General features: G+C 40.8%; 1 protein-coding gene across 1 annotated transcript; it reads right to left on the bottom strand.

Annotated features, from left to right (window-relative positions):
* Positions 1-2,944: 2,944 nt before the first annotated feature.
* Positions 2,945-4,626, bottom strand: LOC146687286 (uncharacterized). Its single transcript, XM_085437874.1, has 4 exons — positions 4,552-4,626; positions 3,816-4,016; positions 3,448-3,735; positions 2,945-3,075 (listed from the first exon to the last, which is right to left on the bottom strand). The coding sequence occupies exons 1-4, from the start codon at positions 4,598-4,600 to the stop codon at positions 2,945-2,947; spliced, it is 669 nt and encodes a 222-aa protein (XP_085294000.1). The 5' UTR covers positions 4,601-4,626.
* Between the last annotated feature and the right edge of the window lie 11,306 nt (positions 4,627-15,932).

The following is a 15,932-nucleotide window of genomic DNA, read 5'->3' as shown; positions in this document are numbered from 1 at the left end:
ACACTGCCTTTGACTCCATGGCTACTAATGCTCAATTTTTACCAGAGTCAGTGGAGTAGTCAGCTGGGAGAGAGCGGTGGTTAGAACACCCATCAGGCTCTATCTAAGCCTTGCATTGTCTACTGGATAAGTGACTTTTTAAGCAGAGGGCCCATCCAGACTACTTGTATTGGGGTACTGGTCCCACAAAACCGACAAACATTAAAATAGCACAAAAACACTATTAATCTGTATATTTTCTGCTCGGCAATCAAATTCAAAATTCAAATTTTATTTGTCACATACACAGTCATACATAGTACGATATGTAGTGAAATGCTTGGACAACTGCTCGTGACCTAAAGAAAACAAAAAGGAAAAGGCTATGAATAAGATAGGAAATAAATATGAAAAATTAAAAAGGGTAAATTTAACTAGGAAGGAATAAAATATAAATTAAGGTTAAAAATGAAATAACTGTACAACACACTGGGAAAGAATAAGATAAAATATATAAATTAAATTGAAAATAAAATAACTGTACAACAAAATACACAATATAGAACTATATAAGAATGTATGAAGAAAATACCCAAGAAGTATAAATAAATATATACACAATAACAGCAGCAGTGATTTAAGTGATGAAGTGAAAACAATGTCCAGAATGTCCAGTGTGTGTGTAAGAACCATATGTGTGGGTCAGTACTGTGTGGTGGTGTGATTGAGAGACCGTATCGCCTGCGGGAAGAAGCTCCTCCTCAGTCTCTCTGTGTTGGTCTTCAGGGAGCGGAATCGCTTTCCTGACCTCAACAGAGAGAACAGTCTGTTGTTGGGATGGCTGAGGTCCTTCACGATCTTCCTGGCCTTGGTCCAGCACCGCCTGCTGTAGATTGAGTGCAGGTCAGGGAGCTCGGAGCGGATGGTGCGCTCAGCTGATCGCACAACCCTCTGTAGAGCTCGTCTGTCCTGCATGGTGCTGTTCCCGAACCAGGTTAAGATGTTTCCCGCCAGGATGCTCTCTATGGTGCACGAGTAAAAGTTCCTGAGCACCTTGGAGGGCAGTTGGAAGTCTCTCAAGCGTCTGAGGTGGTAGAGACGCTGACGGGCCTTTTTCACCACGGTGTTGATGTGACAGGACCATGACAGGTCCTGCGTGATGTGAACTCCGAGGTATTTGAAGCTGTCCACTCTCTCCACTGGGCACTCGTTGATGACAGGGGTCTGGTAGTTCCTCTCCTGCTTAGTGCTGAAGTCCACTATCAGCTCCTTTGTCTTACTGACGTTTAGAAGGAGGTTGTTCCTGCCTTTGTAGCCTGCCTCCAAAGTCACCCTCTACCCTATGTGGGTGATATCAAAGAAGTCCATATTCCAAAGTCAAAAACCTGCTTAGCCTCCCAAATACTTTTTCCCTGAGATAAAAGCCTCAACAACATTTTTAACACCAGCAAAAAGCATTTTTATTCACAAATTAGGCATTTGGCGGAATTTGTTAATGGGTAATAAAAATGAAAATGTATTATTGTTATTGGTCAGTGTCTTAACTTTCCCCATGAACTACAGAAAGGACAACAATATAAACATGATGATTGAAATTGTTTCAGGGTATCTGATTTTTTACGTTTAATATTGTCTTTTTAGACAATTTTAGACACAAACCCATCCACACTAATATCACAATTATCACAGTTTTTACTTACAGTGATATTTTTAAAAGCAGTTTAGGATTTTTTTTAAAAAAAATCCTAAACTTATTTCTGGTTATTTAGACGTAACATTTCTTACCTGGTGTCTCGGTGCAGAACAACAGTGTCAGTATGATAAAGGAGGGCAACGTAAACTCTCTGGCTTTCATAGCTCCAATGTACAACATGAAATGTTTTACACCAACAACAGCAGCACATTGTTAAACCTGGAACACTGTCACGTTTGTCCTATTGAAACCGCACATTCTTTCATTGCCAAAGTGAACACATGAATGTACTTCATTGCCCTTTTTACACTTATTTAAATATGTTGATAAAGTCTGATAATAAAGTTCAACCTTTTCCCAAAAAAAAGGTTTTGAATGCATATGTACATGAAAAATTATTAAACAAAACAAATTTCATTTTTTTGAGCTTTTTGAATGCCATTTTTAGCTCACTTTAATTTCAGCAAAAACAAATTACTTTCTTTTAGTTCTGTGTCCAGCCTTTTAGATTTCTCTGAATGTTGCTCGTGATTTGCCCCTTTTGAAAGTGTGGAATGTGGACAAAAAATGTCGACATTCCCTTCCAGTAAACGTAGAAACAGTAAAGGTAGAAATCTGAGTATTAATCCATTTTATTGTAAATAGCTCTAATAGGTTAGGTCTTATAGGGCTTACTGTTTAGGCCACTAAACTAAACCCAGTCATATGACAAATGCACTAATCTAGAGAGGGGCCAGTTGAAACTGGGCGAGTCTTTGCATTGCTTACTAGGTAAGACCCATAGGAACAGAGATTAAGATTTTTTAAACACAGAGCCGATCCGGCCTTCCTGTATGGTCCCACAAGATTAACAAACATTAAAATAACACAAAAATACAGGTCATCCACTGCCCTCTGCTGGTGATATCAAAGACACATGTAGAATAGAATAGAATAGAATAGAATAGCGCTTTATTGTCATTGTACACATACAACTAAATTAAGGGGCTGTGCTGGAATAAAATAGAAATAGTAGACAGCAGGAATAAATAGCAAACAGGAGAAATGTCTGCAATCAAAAGTGATATATACCAAACATTCAAAAGTCAAAAACCTGCTTAGCCTCCCAGACACTTTTTCCTCAGATTAAATCCTAAAAAACACATCAGCAAGTTCTATTTATAAATTAAGCATTTGGTGGACTTCATTCACAGCTAATAATACATGCCCTGTGAAGTTCTTGTAAAGGTACATGAACAGTTTCATGGGTAGATGTGCGTCCCTTTTTTTTCTTTAGTTTTGCTTCTGAAGTTTCTCTATGAGGTGAACAGTGATGACAGCAAAGACCATGATGATCAGACCAACAGAGAACACGGCTGTCTTCACCATACAGAAGGAGACACCGTCAGAGAAACTCTCAGAACCTGAAACACAGAGCAAAACCAGACTTTGCCTTTACAGCACATTAGGAAAGGATAAAACCAGTAATACCTCTCACTGGATGTGGAGATCATTTGATTCACAATGTAATTTTTGATGTATGTATTTTAGAGCCTGTAATAAAACAACATATGTTGAAAGTACTAAAGCTGTACCAAAAAAACAGGTTACCATTCACTAAATATTCAGTTATAATGATATTGATTAATTACTTACTAGTTCTTTTGTTTGTTTTTCACACATGCAGACAATAACATAATGCATGTTTGCATGTTATCCAAATGTTTTTAGGCTTACAGTGAATTTCCAGGCTGGAAAATGTTATCAGAAAAAAAAAATCTGCTTATCTGACTTACCGACATTTCGAGGACAAAACTGTCCAATCTCTATCATATCCTTGGTCCAGTTTACTTCATTGCTGTAGTTACATATGATGGATCCATCTGACATGTAGACATGAAGAGCAATGTTGGCCCACCACCAGGTCTCTCTTTGCTCTCCTCCCTCTTGATGGCAAGTTTTGTTATTACATTTAAAAATGCTGTTGATGTCAAAGTTATATGTACTGCAGGTCACAGTAAGGTTGCAGGAGTATGAGCTGTTGAACATGGAGTCCACTATCAGGTTAACTGGAGACAATGGATCTGGAGGCAGATATACGACATCCAAAATTTTAGTAATATAGCAGCAGCCCAGCACTGGTTTTGATTGTTAACATACCTACAATAAAATAATTCATCCACTTCCATGGGAATGTCTTCTTCCATGTCCTCTTCATACTCGTAATCATAATAAGGACAAAGGACTCCACTAGGCAAGTCTTTCACTTCCATTAAGTCTAATTCAGTCCAGTTACTAATATCAAAGTCAGATTCCACAACATCATGAGTTATATTATCCTCCTCTCCAAACACAGGATGTGACCCTTTAAAACATTAAATGTGACAGTACCAAACAAATCAAACACAATAGGTATATAGTCAATGAATCTTCTAAAATTTCTTAACTTCAGAATTCATACAAAGAATTTAACAGTATTTTAAGAACTTCCATCTTCATTGTCATGTAGTTTAGGAAAACAACACATTGCTTTTAAATTTCTTTATTTAAGACTCCATTTATAACAAATTTGGTAAATGTACTGACTAGTTATTGAATAGATCTTGTCAGTGTTTATGGCCCACTTACAGTACTTGAGTGAACTTTCATGTTAGATTTACAACCTGAGTTATTAAATCAGATTTTAGTCAACATCGTGTATCTTGACAAATCTTCTTTTAGACTTCAAACAATGAAGTAAACAATTATAAAAACAATATATCTTCTTCCATACTACTTTGATCAAATTGCACATTCATATAGGTTAACCATATGTATACTCAGTTCTACTCCAAGTCTGTATTAAATGATCAAGTCATAAATCACACATGATATTTACATTTAATTAGAAAGTTTCCTACCGAGTATCTCAGAACAGAACAGCAGTGCCACCATCACAACAAAAGACATGGTTGAATCTCTAACTTCTTTGACTCCAAAATGTGGAACTGTGAACAAATGAAACTGAACTGAACTGTCTCACTTTTTTTCTTTTTCACAACTACTGGCTGCAGTCTTATAGGGCAAAAGTAAGCACAAACCCTGTTTTATTACTTGATTTTGTGCATTCATTTACCTAACTTCATTAAAGAATGCACATGAATTAACATTTTGCTTTAATGCACAAACAATGCATTAATTAAAGCTTCAACATTTGAGGCATTTTTGTTGAAAATCACAATCAAAGATATCAGGCACATCTTGTAATGAGTAAAAAACTAAAAACAAACAAAAACATCTCCCAGATCCACTCACAGGTTTAGCCACAAAGTTTCCTTTGTCACAGTTAAAAGGAACAGGTCCCCATTTTATCTGAAGGGCCAAACATATGATGAAAGACATTAGAATTTATTCTTAGTTAACTATTAGTAAAACATTTAGAATTCAATAGAATGAAAATGTAATGCATTTTAACTTTCCCCATGAACTATAGAAATGAAAAAGATATAAACATTATGGTTGAAATTGTTTCAGACTATCTGCTTTTTAACATATAATATTGAAGTTTAGTCCTCACAGGTGATGTAAGAGTGCATTCACTGTTAAATAGCTTCATTTGCAGTGACTTCTTTGGGATTTTTAGAATGTAACACCCTTTACATTTTACACGTTAAGCAAAAATACTTGCACGAAAAAACAGAAATGTAATACAAGTAAAAGGAAGTGGCATCTTTTCACAGATCGAGAACAAGAACGAGAAATAAAATGAGCAGAACAGCAGACAAGCTTGCTTTTGCCATACTTCAGTTTGCACCCCCGAACCTCACTACACACTCAAATAGATGTGTTTTTTCCATAATTTTCTCACAAAATAATGTCAAAACATATGACTGTCTTTCAACAAAAGCAAAATTATTCTTTCTTAAAGGATTCTTTATGATACAATGATTGTAGTTCAATATACAGATAGTACGTAATAACACATTTTTAGTATATATGTGTTTCCAGTCATAGAATAAGATACAATGAAGGTTTGCTCTTTCCATGTTTGTGAGTTTTGCCTTAATGTTCAGTTTGAGAAAAACTGAACTGACAAAAAAGAAGCACCAATTATTTCTATAAGTGTTAACATTTACTCATTTATCATTCATCATTTAATCAAAAAGAAAAATGATGTTGAGTCTCAAGCTTTCTATATTCAAGAAGTGAAACCATGAAGTGTTTCCAGAGAGACACAGGACCAGGCCCATCTCACAGCTGTGCTATTTATGAACTTCCCGTCAATGCCTTGTTTCACTGCTTCAGTTCTGTCAGTAGCTACTAAAACACTTTATTGACAAAACAGTTTTGTATCTGAATTTCAATGAGACATTATTTTTAGGACACTACAAAAATTGGTAGCATATTATATTGACTATTCTTTTACATGTTTTTGTCAGGGTCCTGGGACTGGGCGACCCAGGATCCCTGGGCAGTCATGGACCTGTGTATTATTATTATGTATTTTTGGTGTCGTTTCTCTTTCTCTGTGCGTGTACATATGTGTGTTTCTCTGTGCTGTGCTAGTCTGTGTCCCACTCATATGTTTAGGCGAGGTATGGGTGTGTATGTCTGCGGGTGTGCCTGGAGGATGGAGCTCGGCCACCTGCAGGCCTGAGGGGTGTGGCCCTGCGGAGGGACTGGCCACACCCGAAGCCACACACCTGCCGCTGATCAGGGCTCGTCGGGGGAGCTACTTAGGAGAGTCTTGGAGCTCCCACCGACGCGGGATCATTGAGTTATCTTACCAAGTCAGTGTGTGTTAGCGTAGGTCTGTGCTGTGCGTATATGCCCGCCGAGGGTTAGTGTTGACGGCTGCGTCTCTGGTTTCCCTACAGGAGGAGGAGTGGTCCGGAGAGGCAGCACGCACGGGGGTGCGGAAACACAACAGCGGGGAGCACGAGCACAGATATCGGAGGGAAGCACGCACACGGGGTTCGAGGGAGCAACGGGGAGTTATTGTTTTTACAGCCTTTTCACTGTAAATAAAGAGCACTGTTTGCATCGCAGAGTCTGCATTTTGGGTCCTCCTTTCCCCACATCCCCACGGTCTGCCAGCCAGACCGTGACAGTTTTATATATTTGGTTACTTTTTAATTCACCCAAACTTTATCAGCTTGCTGCATTTGGAAAGATAACCAATTCTCATTTGAGGTATATATTTCTGTACTCTTTCCCCATTCTTAGGTTACTTTGAATGTTAAATGAACTTAACCCCTGATATCCAGAAATCCTACCAGTGGCTGGACAAAGCTGGACTGAAAGACAGCACAGAGGCACTAATCATGGCAGCACAAGAACAAGCCCGCAGGGGCGTGCTGGGTGTTTTTATATTTATAAAAAACACCCAGCACGCCCCTGCGGGCGGTTTATCCTTCAAGCTCGGGTCCTCTACCAGAGGCCTGGGAGCTTGAGGGTCCTGCGCAGTATCTTAGCTGTTCCCAGGACTGCGCTCTTCTGGACAGAGATCTCCGATGTTATTCCCGGGATCTGCTGGAGCCACTCGCCTAGCTTGGGAGTCACCGCACCTAGTGCTCCGATTACCACGGGGACCACCGTTACCTTCACCCTCCACATCCTCTCGAGCTCTTCTCTGAGCCCTTGGTATTTCTCCAGCTTCTCGTGTTCCTTCTTCCTGATATTGCTGTCATTCGGAACCGCTACATCGATCACTACGGCCATCTTCTTCTGTTTGTCTACCACCACTATGTCCGGTTGGTTAGCCACCACCATTTTGCTTAGCGTACAGCCTCAGGGTGCTGGACTTGGGGTGAAACCCTCCATGCATGGTCAGGAGCTTTCTTGTCTTTATGTCAGTGGCTTCTATCTCCTCCTTTGGCCAGCCTATTACCCCAGCAGGGTACCTGATCACGGGCAGGGCGTATGTGTTGATGGCCCGGATCTTGTTCTTACCATTCAGCTGACTCCTCAGGACTTGCCTGACCCTCTGCAGGTACTTGGTGGTTGCAGCCTTTCTAGCGGCCTCTTCATGGTTCCCATTTGCCTGCGGGATCCCCAGGTACTTGTAACTGTCCTCTATGTCTGCAATGTTGCCTTCTGGTAGTTCAATCCCCTCAGTTCTGACTACCTTCCCTCTCTTTGTTACCATCCGACTACACTTCTCCAGTCCGAACGACATTCCAATGTCATTGCTGTATAGCCTGGTAGTGTGGATCAGTGAATCGATGTCTCGTTCACTCTTGGCATACAGCTTGATGTCATCCATGTACAGGAGGTGGCTGACAACTGCTCCGTTCCGTAGTCGGTATCCGTAGCCAGTCTTGTTAATGATCTCACTGAGGGGGTTCAGGCCTATGCAGAACAGCAGTGGGGACAGAGCATCTCCTTGGTAGATCCCGCACTTGATGGTAACTTGTGCTATGGGCTTGGAGTTGGCCTCTAGTGTTGTACGCCACATCCCCATTGAGTTCCTGATGAAGGCTCTTAGGGTCCCATTGATCTTGTACAATTCTAGGCATTCCAGTATCCAGCTGTGGGGCATTGAGTCATAGGCCTTCTTGTAATCAATCCAGGCAGTGCACAGGTTGGTCAGTCTGGTCTTGCAGTCTCGGCTGATTGTTCTGTCTACCAGTAGCTGGTGTTTTGCACCTCTGGTATTCTTGCCAATTCCTTTCTGTGTCCCGCTCATGTATTGACCCATGTGCCTGTTCATCTTAGCCGATATGATGCCTGACAGGAGCTTCCATGTAGTACTGAGGCAGGTTATTGGTCGGTAGTTGGAGGGGACCGGTCCCTTCTTGGGGTCCTTGGGGATCAGGACCGTCTGGCCTTCAGTTAGCCATTCCGGGTGTCTCTCGTTAACTAGCAGCTGGTTCATTTGTGCTGCCAGACGCTCGTGGAGTGCAGTCAGCTTCTTCAGCCAGTAGGCGTGAACCATGTCGGGCCCTGGTGCTGTCCAACTCTTCATACTGGAGACCCTTTCTTGGATATCTGCCACTGTGATGGTTACTGGACCCTGTTCAGGGAGGTCGCTGTGGTCTGCCCTCAGATCCACTAGCCACTGAGCATTGCCGTTATGGGTTGCATCCTTCTCCCATATGCTCTTCCAGTATTGCTCCGTCTCCAGCCTTGGTGGTGCTGTTCTCTTATTGTTCCCTTGCCACTGAGAGTACACCTTTGCTGGTTCTGTGGAGAACAGCTGGTTTATTCTCCTGCCTTCTATCTCTCTGGTGTACCTCCTCAAGCGGCTGGCCAAGGCTGTGAGTCTTTGCTTGGCAGTTTCCAAGGCCTCAGGTATGGACAGCTTGCTGTATTTCTTAGGCACCTTATTTGTCACACCTTTCTGCAACTCTGTTAGTTGGCTAACCTCCCTCCGTGCTACTTTGATCTTGCCCTCTAGCCTCCTTCTCCATGGAGGGTACTGCCCCTTGTGGCTGTTCAACTTGTAGCCAAGCATCTCACTGATCACTGCTGCCGTATTGTAGATCAGCTTGTTAGTGTCGGTAATCGTGGTTGTAGGTATTGCCCGTAGTGCTGCATTAACATCATCTAGCAGACCTTCTGAGGGTACTTCACGTAATCTTGGTAACCGGCTACGGGGGATCCAGGTTTCAAGCTTGGCCCTTCCGCCGGGGTTACTTGCGTAGTAGCATTCCAACAACGCCCTGTTTTCGTCCCTTGCCCACCGATGCCTTCTTGTTCCAGTAGCCCACTTTTCGTCAGGGTGCCCTGGTTCCTCAACACCTGACGCGGACCTTGTTGATCCGGGCGACGTCCGAGCCGGCATGCCTTCATATTTATCTGTCTCGCTCATGTCTGCGGTAGGCTTGCTTAGCATAGGGGGTCTAGCCTTAGGACCCTTACTGGATACAGACGCCCCAGGCAGGAATCGAACTTGCGATCCTCTGTTCCAAAGGCGTGTAGTTTAACCACTACGCTATCCAGCTGTTATATATATATATATATATAAGGGGTGCAACGATATTCATATTGATATTGAACCGTTCGATACAGTGCTTCCGGTTCGGTATGCATATGTATCGAACAATACAAAATTTGTAATTTATTTTATCAACTTTCCTTCTGACGATGCTGTCTGTGTTGAGTGTTCAGTGAATCTGCGTTCGACTACTCCGCCTAGGCTGCACTGTCGAGCGCAGATCCGCTGAGCGCTCAACACAGACAGCATCATCAGAAGGAAGAGCGGAGTGCAAGCTAGCGAGACAGAAGTTAAGCTCTCCTTGCAACATGGCAAATTGAACCTCCCCGACCCTCATTCAGATCTGGCGTTTGGAATTATTTTGGTTTTCATGTGACGTATGACCCTGAAGGTAAGCGCGTCATGGACTAAAGTAAAACAGTATGTTGGATGTGCCACGCAATGCTCAATTACATGGGTGGGAGCTAGTGTGTTAGCGCAGTTAGCTTGTTAACGTGTTGGCCGTCCAGCCCCATGCACGGGGCGCTCGTTAACGGAGATTTGCCGTGTTGTGGCGTTAACGTCATTTCAACGAGATTTACGCTGACAGCACTAGTGGGAACACAACGAATATGACTGCACATTTACGCCGACATCATCCTAGTGCAAAGACAAGTGGAAGCAGACAATAACAACAAGCATGCATGCTACAAACTTTACCCGAGTCATTTAGACAGCCGTTAGCACATGATTCTCCTTATGGGGACCTGACATGTTTAATATGCTGCTGAGAATATAGTATAGCTTTTATTTTGGAAAGAGTCATTTCTCTGTAATAAACTCTCTTTTCCAAAGATGAGTGATTCCTCAATCAGATACAGGGCTCGCAAAATCGCTAGCCCCAGTCGGGCTACCAAAATCTATCTCTGCCCTGCCTGTCGGGCTATCGTAGGAAGGAAAAATATATGTCAATGCTTTTGCATTCTTTCGGAAATGTAGCTGGGTAATTATGTCATTGGCATCGGTGAGCCACTGTCAATATGTGACATATTGAAATCGCGTTTGAATTTGCGCTTGTTTTTTGCTTTCACTTTGCAATTGCGCGAACTGTGTATAGAGAGCGACAGCACTGATTGGTGAGTGATGATAATTTGCACACCAATTCGTCTGACACCGTCTTATCAATCGTTAGCTTACTATGCAAACATGACAAGTGAAATCTCCCGCAGCAAGCTTAAACATGTGAGAGGTTGATCGCTGAGCGTTATGTGAGTGCGCGTGTAAAAGCAACAGGATATATATTTTAGTTCTGCTGAGCCAAATAAGACAGGTCAGGGTAGGGCTGCTCGATTATGGCAAAAATGATAATCACGATTATTTTCACTGAAATTGAGATCACGATTATTTGACGATATTTATTTAACCCTTTAAGACCTACTATAGAACCAAGTCCACCAGAGCTTATATTATTTTTTTTACATGCTGTAGTGCCATTTGTGGGAGCATTTCAAGTTGCTATACATCAATACAACTGTTATAGCCCATATTTTAATAATATGTATGCATTAAGTCCATAGTAATTACATAAATTGCAAAAAAGTGCAATAAACTACAAAAAAAAATTGAAAATCGCTTTTGTTTTGTTTACATATATTTCTACTTGGAGAAATTTAAGAGGTTTATCCCTCAAAACTTTAAATACAATAAAGTTGCAAAAAAATAGTTTCCCACCACAGGAAATTTATTTTGAGTGTCTTCATAGTTTTATTTTGGAGATACAGCAATTTTTATATACTGCAGGAAAAACAAAAAACAATCCTATGATGCAAATTTGCAAATTTGCAAAGAAAACAGCATGTGCATCATTTCACTGTGGGAAGTGTTACGAACAGCTGATAGGAACGGCAAAGCGTGTTTCTGGAATATTATGTTTTTGTTCCTGCAAGCGCTTTTTATGCAATTTTTGCAAAGCTATATGTGGAACGAAACCATGACCGAGGACAAGCTGATGGCATCAGATGTAAGTACAACTCCTCCGGTTTCATATGCAAAACAAATTATTGCGCTAGCTTACACGGTTCAGGTTCTACAGTGATTTAAAAATAGTTACGCAAAACGGAGCGTGCTGCTCTGACCGGCTTTAAAGGGTTAACAATGACTTTAAAAAAATAATATAAAATAGTGTGCAACACCACTGAAGTTTTTTTTTTTTAAACTCTCTTTTCAACCAACGGCAGTCACTCTCCAAATAACTTCTGCTTAGCTTTCCGAGCTTCCCTCGGGTCCTCTTAATCAGCGGTCTCCAACCTTTTTTGCGCCACGGACGGTTTATGCCCGACAATATTTTCACGGACCGGCCTTTAAGGTGTCGCGGATAAATTAGGGAGGGGCTAATAATCGGCTCAGTCATTTTTAATGATCGTTGAAAGCCCAGATCGTAATCGTGATTAAAATTCGATTAATTGAGCAGCCCTAGGTCAGGGTGAAGAAGTGACAGCCAAAGAAAAGCTTACCACAAAACGGAAAAGTTATGACAAATCAGACTATAAGGCAAAAAGAAAAAGTGCAGCTTTATGGTTTCATGGACAAAAGAATTTCTGTGGCTGCAATATGACGAGCTATAACCAGGGCTGCACATAAGTGGTCCACAGGTGTGCATTCGCTGTCAAAATAAAAAAGATAAACAAGATAAGAAGTTGCAACGCGTGTTTGCATACATATGATTTTCAGGAGGAGGACAGACATTTGTTTAGAACTCTTAAAGATGTCGAAGAAGCAAGCTCCTTTAAGCAATTACTTTGGTGTTCCTCCACCTCCAAAGAAATGTCAGAAGGAGTCCGAACCACAAAAGAAGCACATATTCTCAGAAAAGTAGTTGCAGGAGGTGAGCTGGCTTCAAACAAATGATGAACGCACAGAGATGTGGTGCGGAATGTGCCGTGAAAATTTAATAAATGACAAATTAAAAAGGCATGAACATTTTTTTTGTATCGAAAAAATATCGAACCGTGACACCAAAGTATCGAACCAAACCGAACCGTGAATTTTGTGTATCGTTGCACCCCTAATATATATATATATAATTTTTCTATGGTGATACAATTATACAGGCTACGAATAAGCTTAAAGGTCTGCTGTGCACCGGCCCTAAAAGCACAGACAGCAGCTTCATTACTGACCCTGGATTGCCACAGCAGATCTTAATGCAAACAGCCCCTCCACTACTCTCCCTGTGCCTATTCACTTGTACAGCAGAGTTTAATGTAAAAGAACTGAAAAGCTAAGAGAAAAAACTAAACTAGAAGTAGATTCAGCAAAATGTGTCAAATTAATCAACATGTTAACTGTTAGAGCTGCTGCAGCAGTAAACAGTGGTACTAGCAACAGCTACTAAAAAACCCTGGCACACAACTGTTGCTAGCACTAGCTATGGAGGAGTCAGCACAGCAGGTCAGTTTGCTAAAGTATAACTTTTAATTGTCTCATGCTTCACTGCTGTGCAACTCAGATCTCCTAACTTAACAAAAACTATACCAACCTGATTAGAAAGAAAAACTCTTTCATTATCGATTCTCTAACAAAGTGAAATATATGTGTGTGTGTGTGTGTGTGCATATATTATTTATATGTTTCAGTTTGTATAAAATATATTAATTCTTTTGCATGTACCTTTTTGTCCAGGCCAGACCTGTGCAGAGGCGCAAGGACCCTCCCATCACTGTTGGTGATATAATCCCATTCAGAACTTATTTACTTTCACATATAAAGTTTTGCATGCTATAGAAATTTAGTTCTACAGTGTATTTCCAAGCTGGGGGGATGGTGTCAGTAAATTGCTTATCTGTCAGACTTACTGTCATTCTGAGAGACAAAATGTCCAATCTGTCAGATCCAGCTGACATGACTGACCAGACTTATTGTACGAAAGCACAAGACACTTTCTTGTCACGTTTCTGAACCCTGTTTTACTGCTTGGTGTTGTGCATCAACTAGGATTCATTTATGTAAAACTTCAAAGAATGTACATGAATTAAAATTATGTTTTAACAATATGGGACAATACTGAACAATAGAATAATACAGCTAAGGTATCTGAGTCATTGTTGGAAATAAAAATTAAATTAAGCACATCTAGGTATATGAAGCAAGTTTAAAAAAACAAAAAACAAAACAAAAAACAAACTCCCAGTTCTTTTATTGTCCTTGAGAAAACAACCGGTGCCGCTGTTAAGGACAAAAAAATAAAATAATACAGTGGAACTGTTGCAGGGGTTTTCTTCTGCTCACAGTTTTAGGCACCTGCAAGCTTACTTTGTCATCCGTCACAGTTTGAAAGGAACAGGACACCATTTTATCCTAGTTATTTATTAGTACAACAACTGGAATTTAACAGAATGCAAATTTAGTGCATCCACTGTTCTTTTTTTCTTTTTTTTTAACCCCTTCGCATGACATACAGACATGACAATGGCATGTACTGTATATATGTATACATAAATGGTTGTTGCTCATTATGCATGTTTTTGAGCACGCTACTTCCTACTTTTCCTTTCTAAATAGACAACAGTTATATACAAAGGAATAGACCAGCTCCTCTTTAATGGTTTAATATTCTATATGCTGAGTAATTTACTTGTTTATTTTCTTTGGTCACACAATTTCGGAAAGAGTTATTTAAATTTAAAGGAGATTAGAAATGAATGACACAACAACAATAACTTTATTTTATGGTAATATCAGTTTTAATCATTTTATTCATTGGATTTTGAGTTGCTCCACCAGGTACCCAAATACATTATTCTAAAACTATAAATATGATCCTATCCCCCTAAAATGGAAAAGTATGATGCACATAAGTATTACACTACTTCATTATAATTCTAACAACAATCATTACACTAATACTACTACTATTAATAATACTAAATAGCCTAAACTTAAATGCAAACTTTTAATTTTAAGACAGAGAATGTATCTGTGTGTACATACATACGTAATTTTGTTTTTGTTTCTTGTTGCTAATATCTGTACAAAGATGTGGCTTCCCTTTTCTTGTGCCTGTTTTTAAGTGCAACCATTTGGTATTTGGTAAGGAAGAATTTGGTGTCATTAGATAGTTGTGTTTAAGTGAATGTAATCCTAAGGCTAATACATAAACTGCGTAGTCATCTCATTTATAAATGACAAACTCAACATGAAAAATTGAAACAACCATGGTCTTTTGTCATGACTGATGAGCTCATTACGTACAGTGGGGCAAAAAAGTATTTAGTCAGCCACCGATTGTGCAAGTTCCCCCACTTAAAATGATGACAGAGGTCAGTAATTTGCACCAGAGGTACACGTCAACTGTGAGAGACAGAATGTGAAAAAAAATCCATGAATTCACATGGTAGGATTTGTAAAGAATTTATTCGTAAATCAGGGTGGAAAATAAGTATTTGGTCACCTCAAACATGGAAAATCTCTGGCTCTCACAGACCTGTAACGTCTTCTGTAAGAAGCTTTTCTGTCCCCCACTTGTTACCTGTATGAATGGCACCTGTTTGAACTCATCATCTGTATAAAAGACACCTGTCCACAGCCTCAAACAGTCAGACTCCAAACGCCGCCATGGCCAAGACCAAAGAGCTCTCGAAGGACACCAGGAAAAGTATTGTAGACCTGCACCAGACTGGGAAGAGTGAATCTACAATAGGCAAGCAGCTTGGTGTGAAGAAATCAACTGTGGGAGCAATCATCAGAAAATGGAAGACATACAAGACCACTGATAATCTCCCACGATCTGGGGCTCCACGCAAGATCTCATCCCGTGGGGTCAAAATGATCATGAGAACGGTGAGCAAAGATCCCAGAACCACACGGGGGGACCTGGTGAATGACCTGCAGAGAGCTGGGACCAAAGTAACAAAGGTCACCATCAGTAACACTCTACAACGGCAGGGAATCAAATCCCGCAGTGCCAGACGTGTTCCGCTGCTGAAGCCAGTGCATGTCCAGGCCCGTCTGAAGTTTGCCAGAGAGCACATGGATGATACAGCAGAGGATTGGGAGAATGTCATGTGGTCAGATGAAACCAAAGTAGAACTTTTTGGTATAAACTCAACTCGTCGTGTTTGGAGGAAGAAGAATACTGAGTTGCATCCCAAGAACACCATACCTACTGTGAAGCATGGGGGTGGAAACATCATGCTATGGGGCTGTTTTTCTGCCAAGGGGACAGGACGACTGATCCGTGTTAAGGACAGAATGAATGGGGCCATGTATCGTGAGATTTTGAGCCAAAACCTCCTTCCATCAGTGAGAACTTTGAAGATGAAACGAGGCTGGGTCTTCCAACATGACAATGATCCAAAACACACCGCCCGGGCAACAAAGGAGTGG

Source organism: Copadichromis virginalis, linkage group LG18, assembly GCF_057382275.1.
Source record: "Copadichromis virginalis isolate Kocher_CV1m ecotype Utaka linkage group LG18, C_Virginalis_male_GT1.1, whole genome shotgun sequence".
NCBI classification, from domain to species: domain Eukaryota; kingdom Metazoa; phylum Chordata; class Actinopteri; order Cichliformes; family Cichlidae; genus Copadichromis; species Copadichromis virginalis.
Note: the sequence above shows the minus strand (reverse complement) of the source record. Positions and strands in the feature narration are given on the sequence as shown.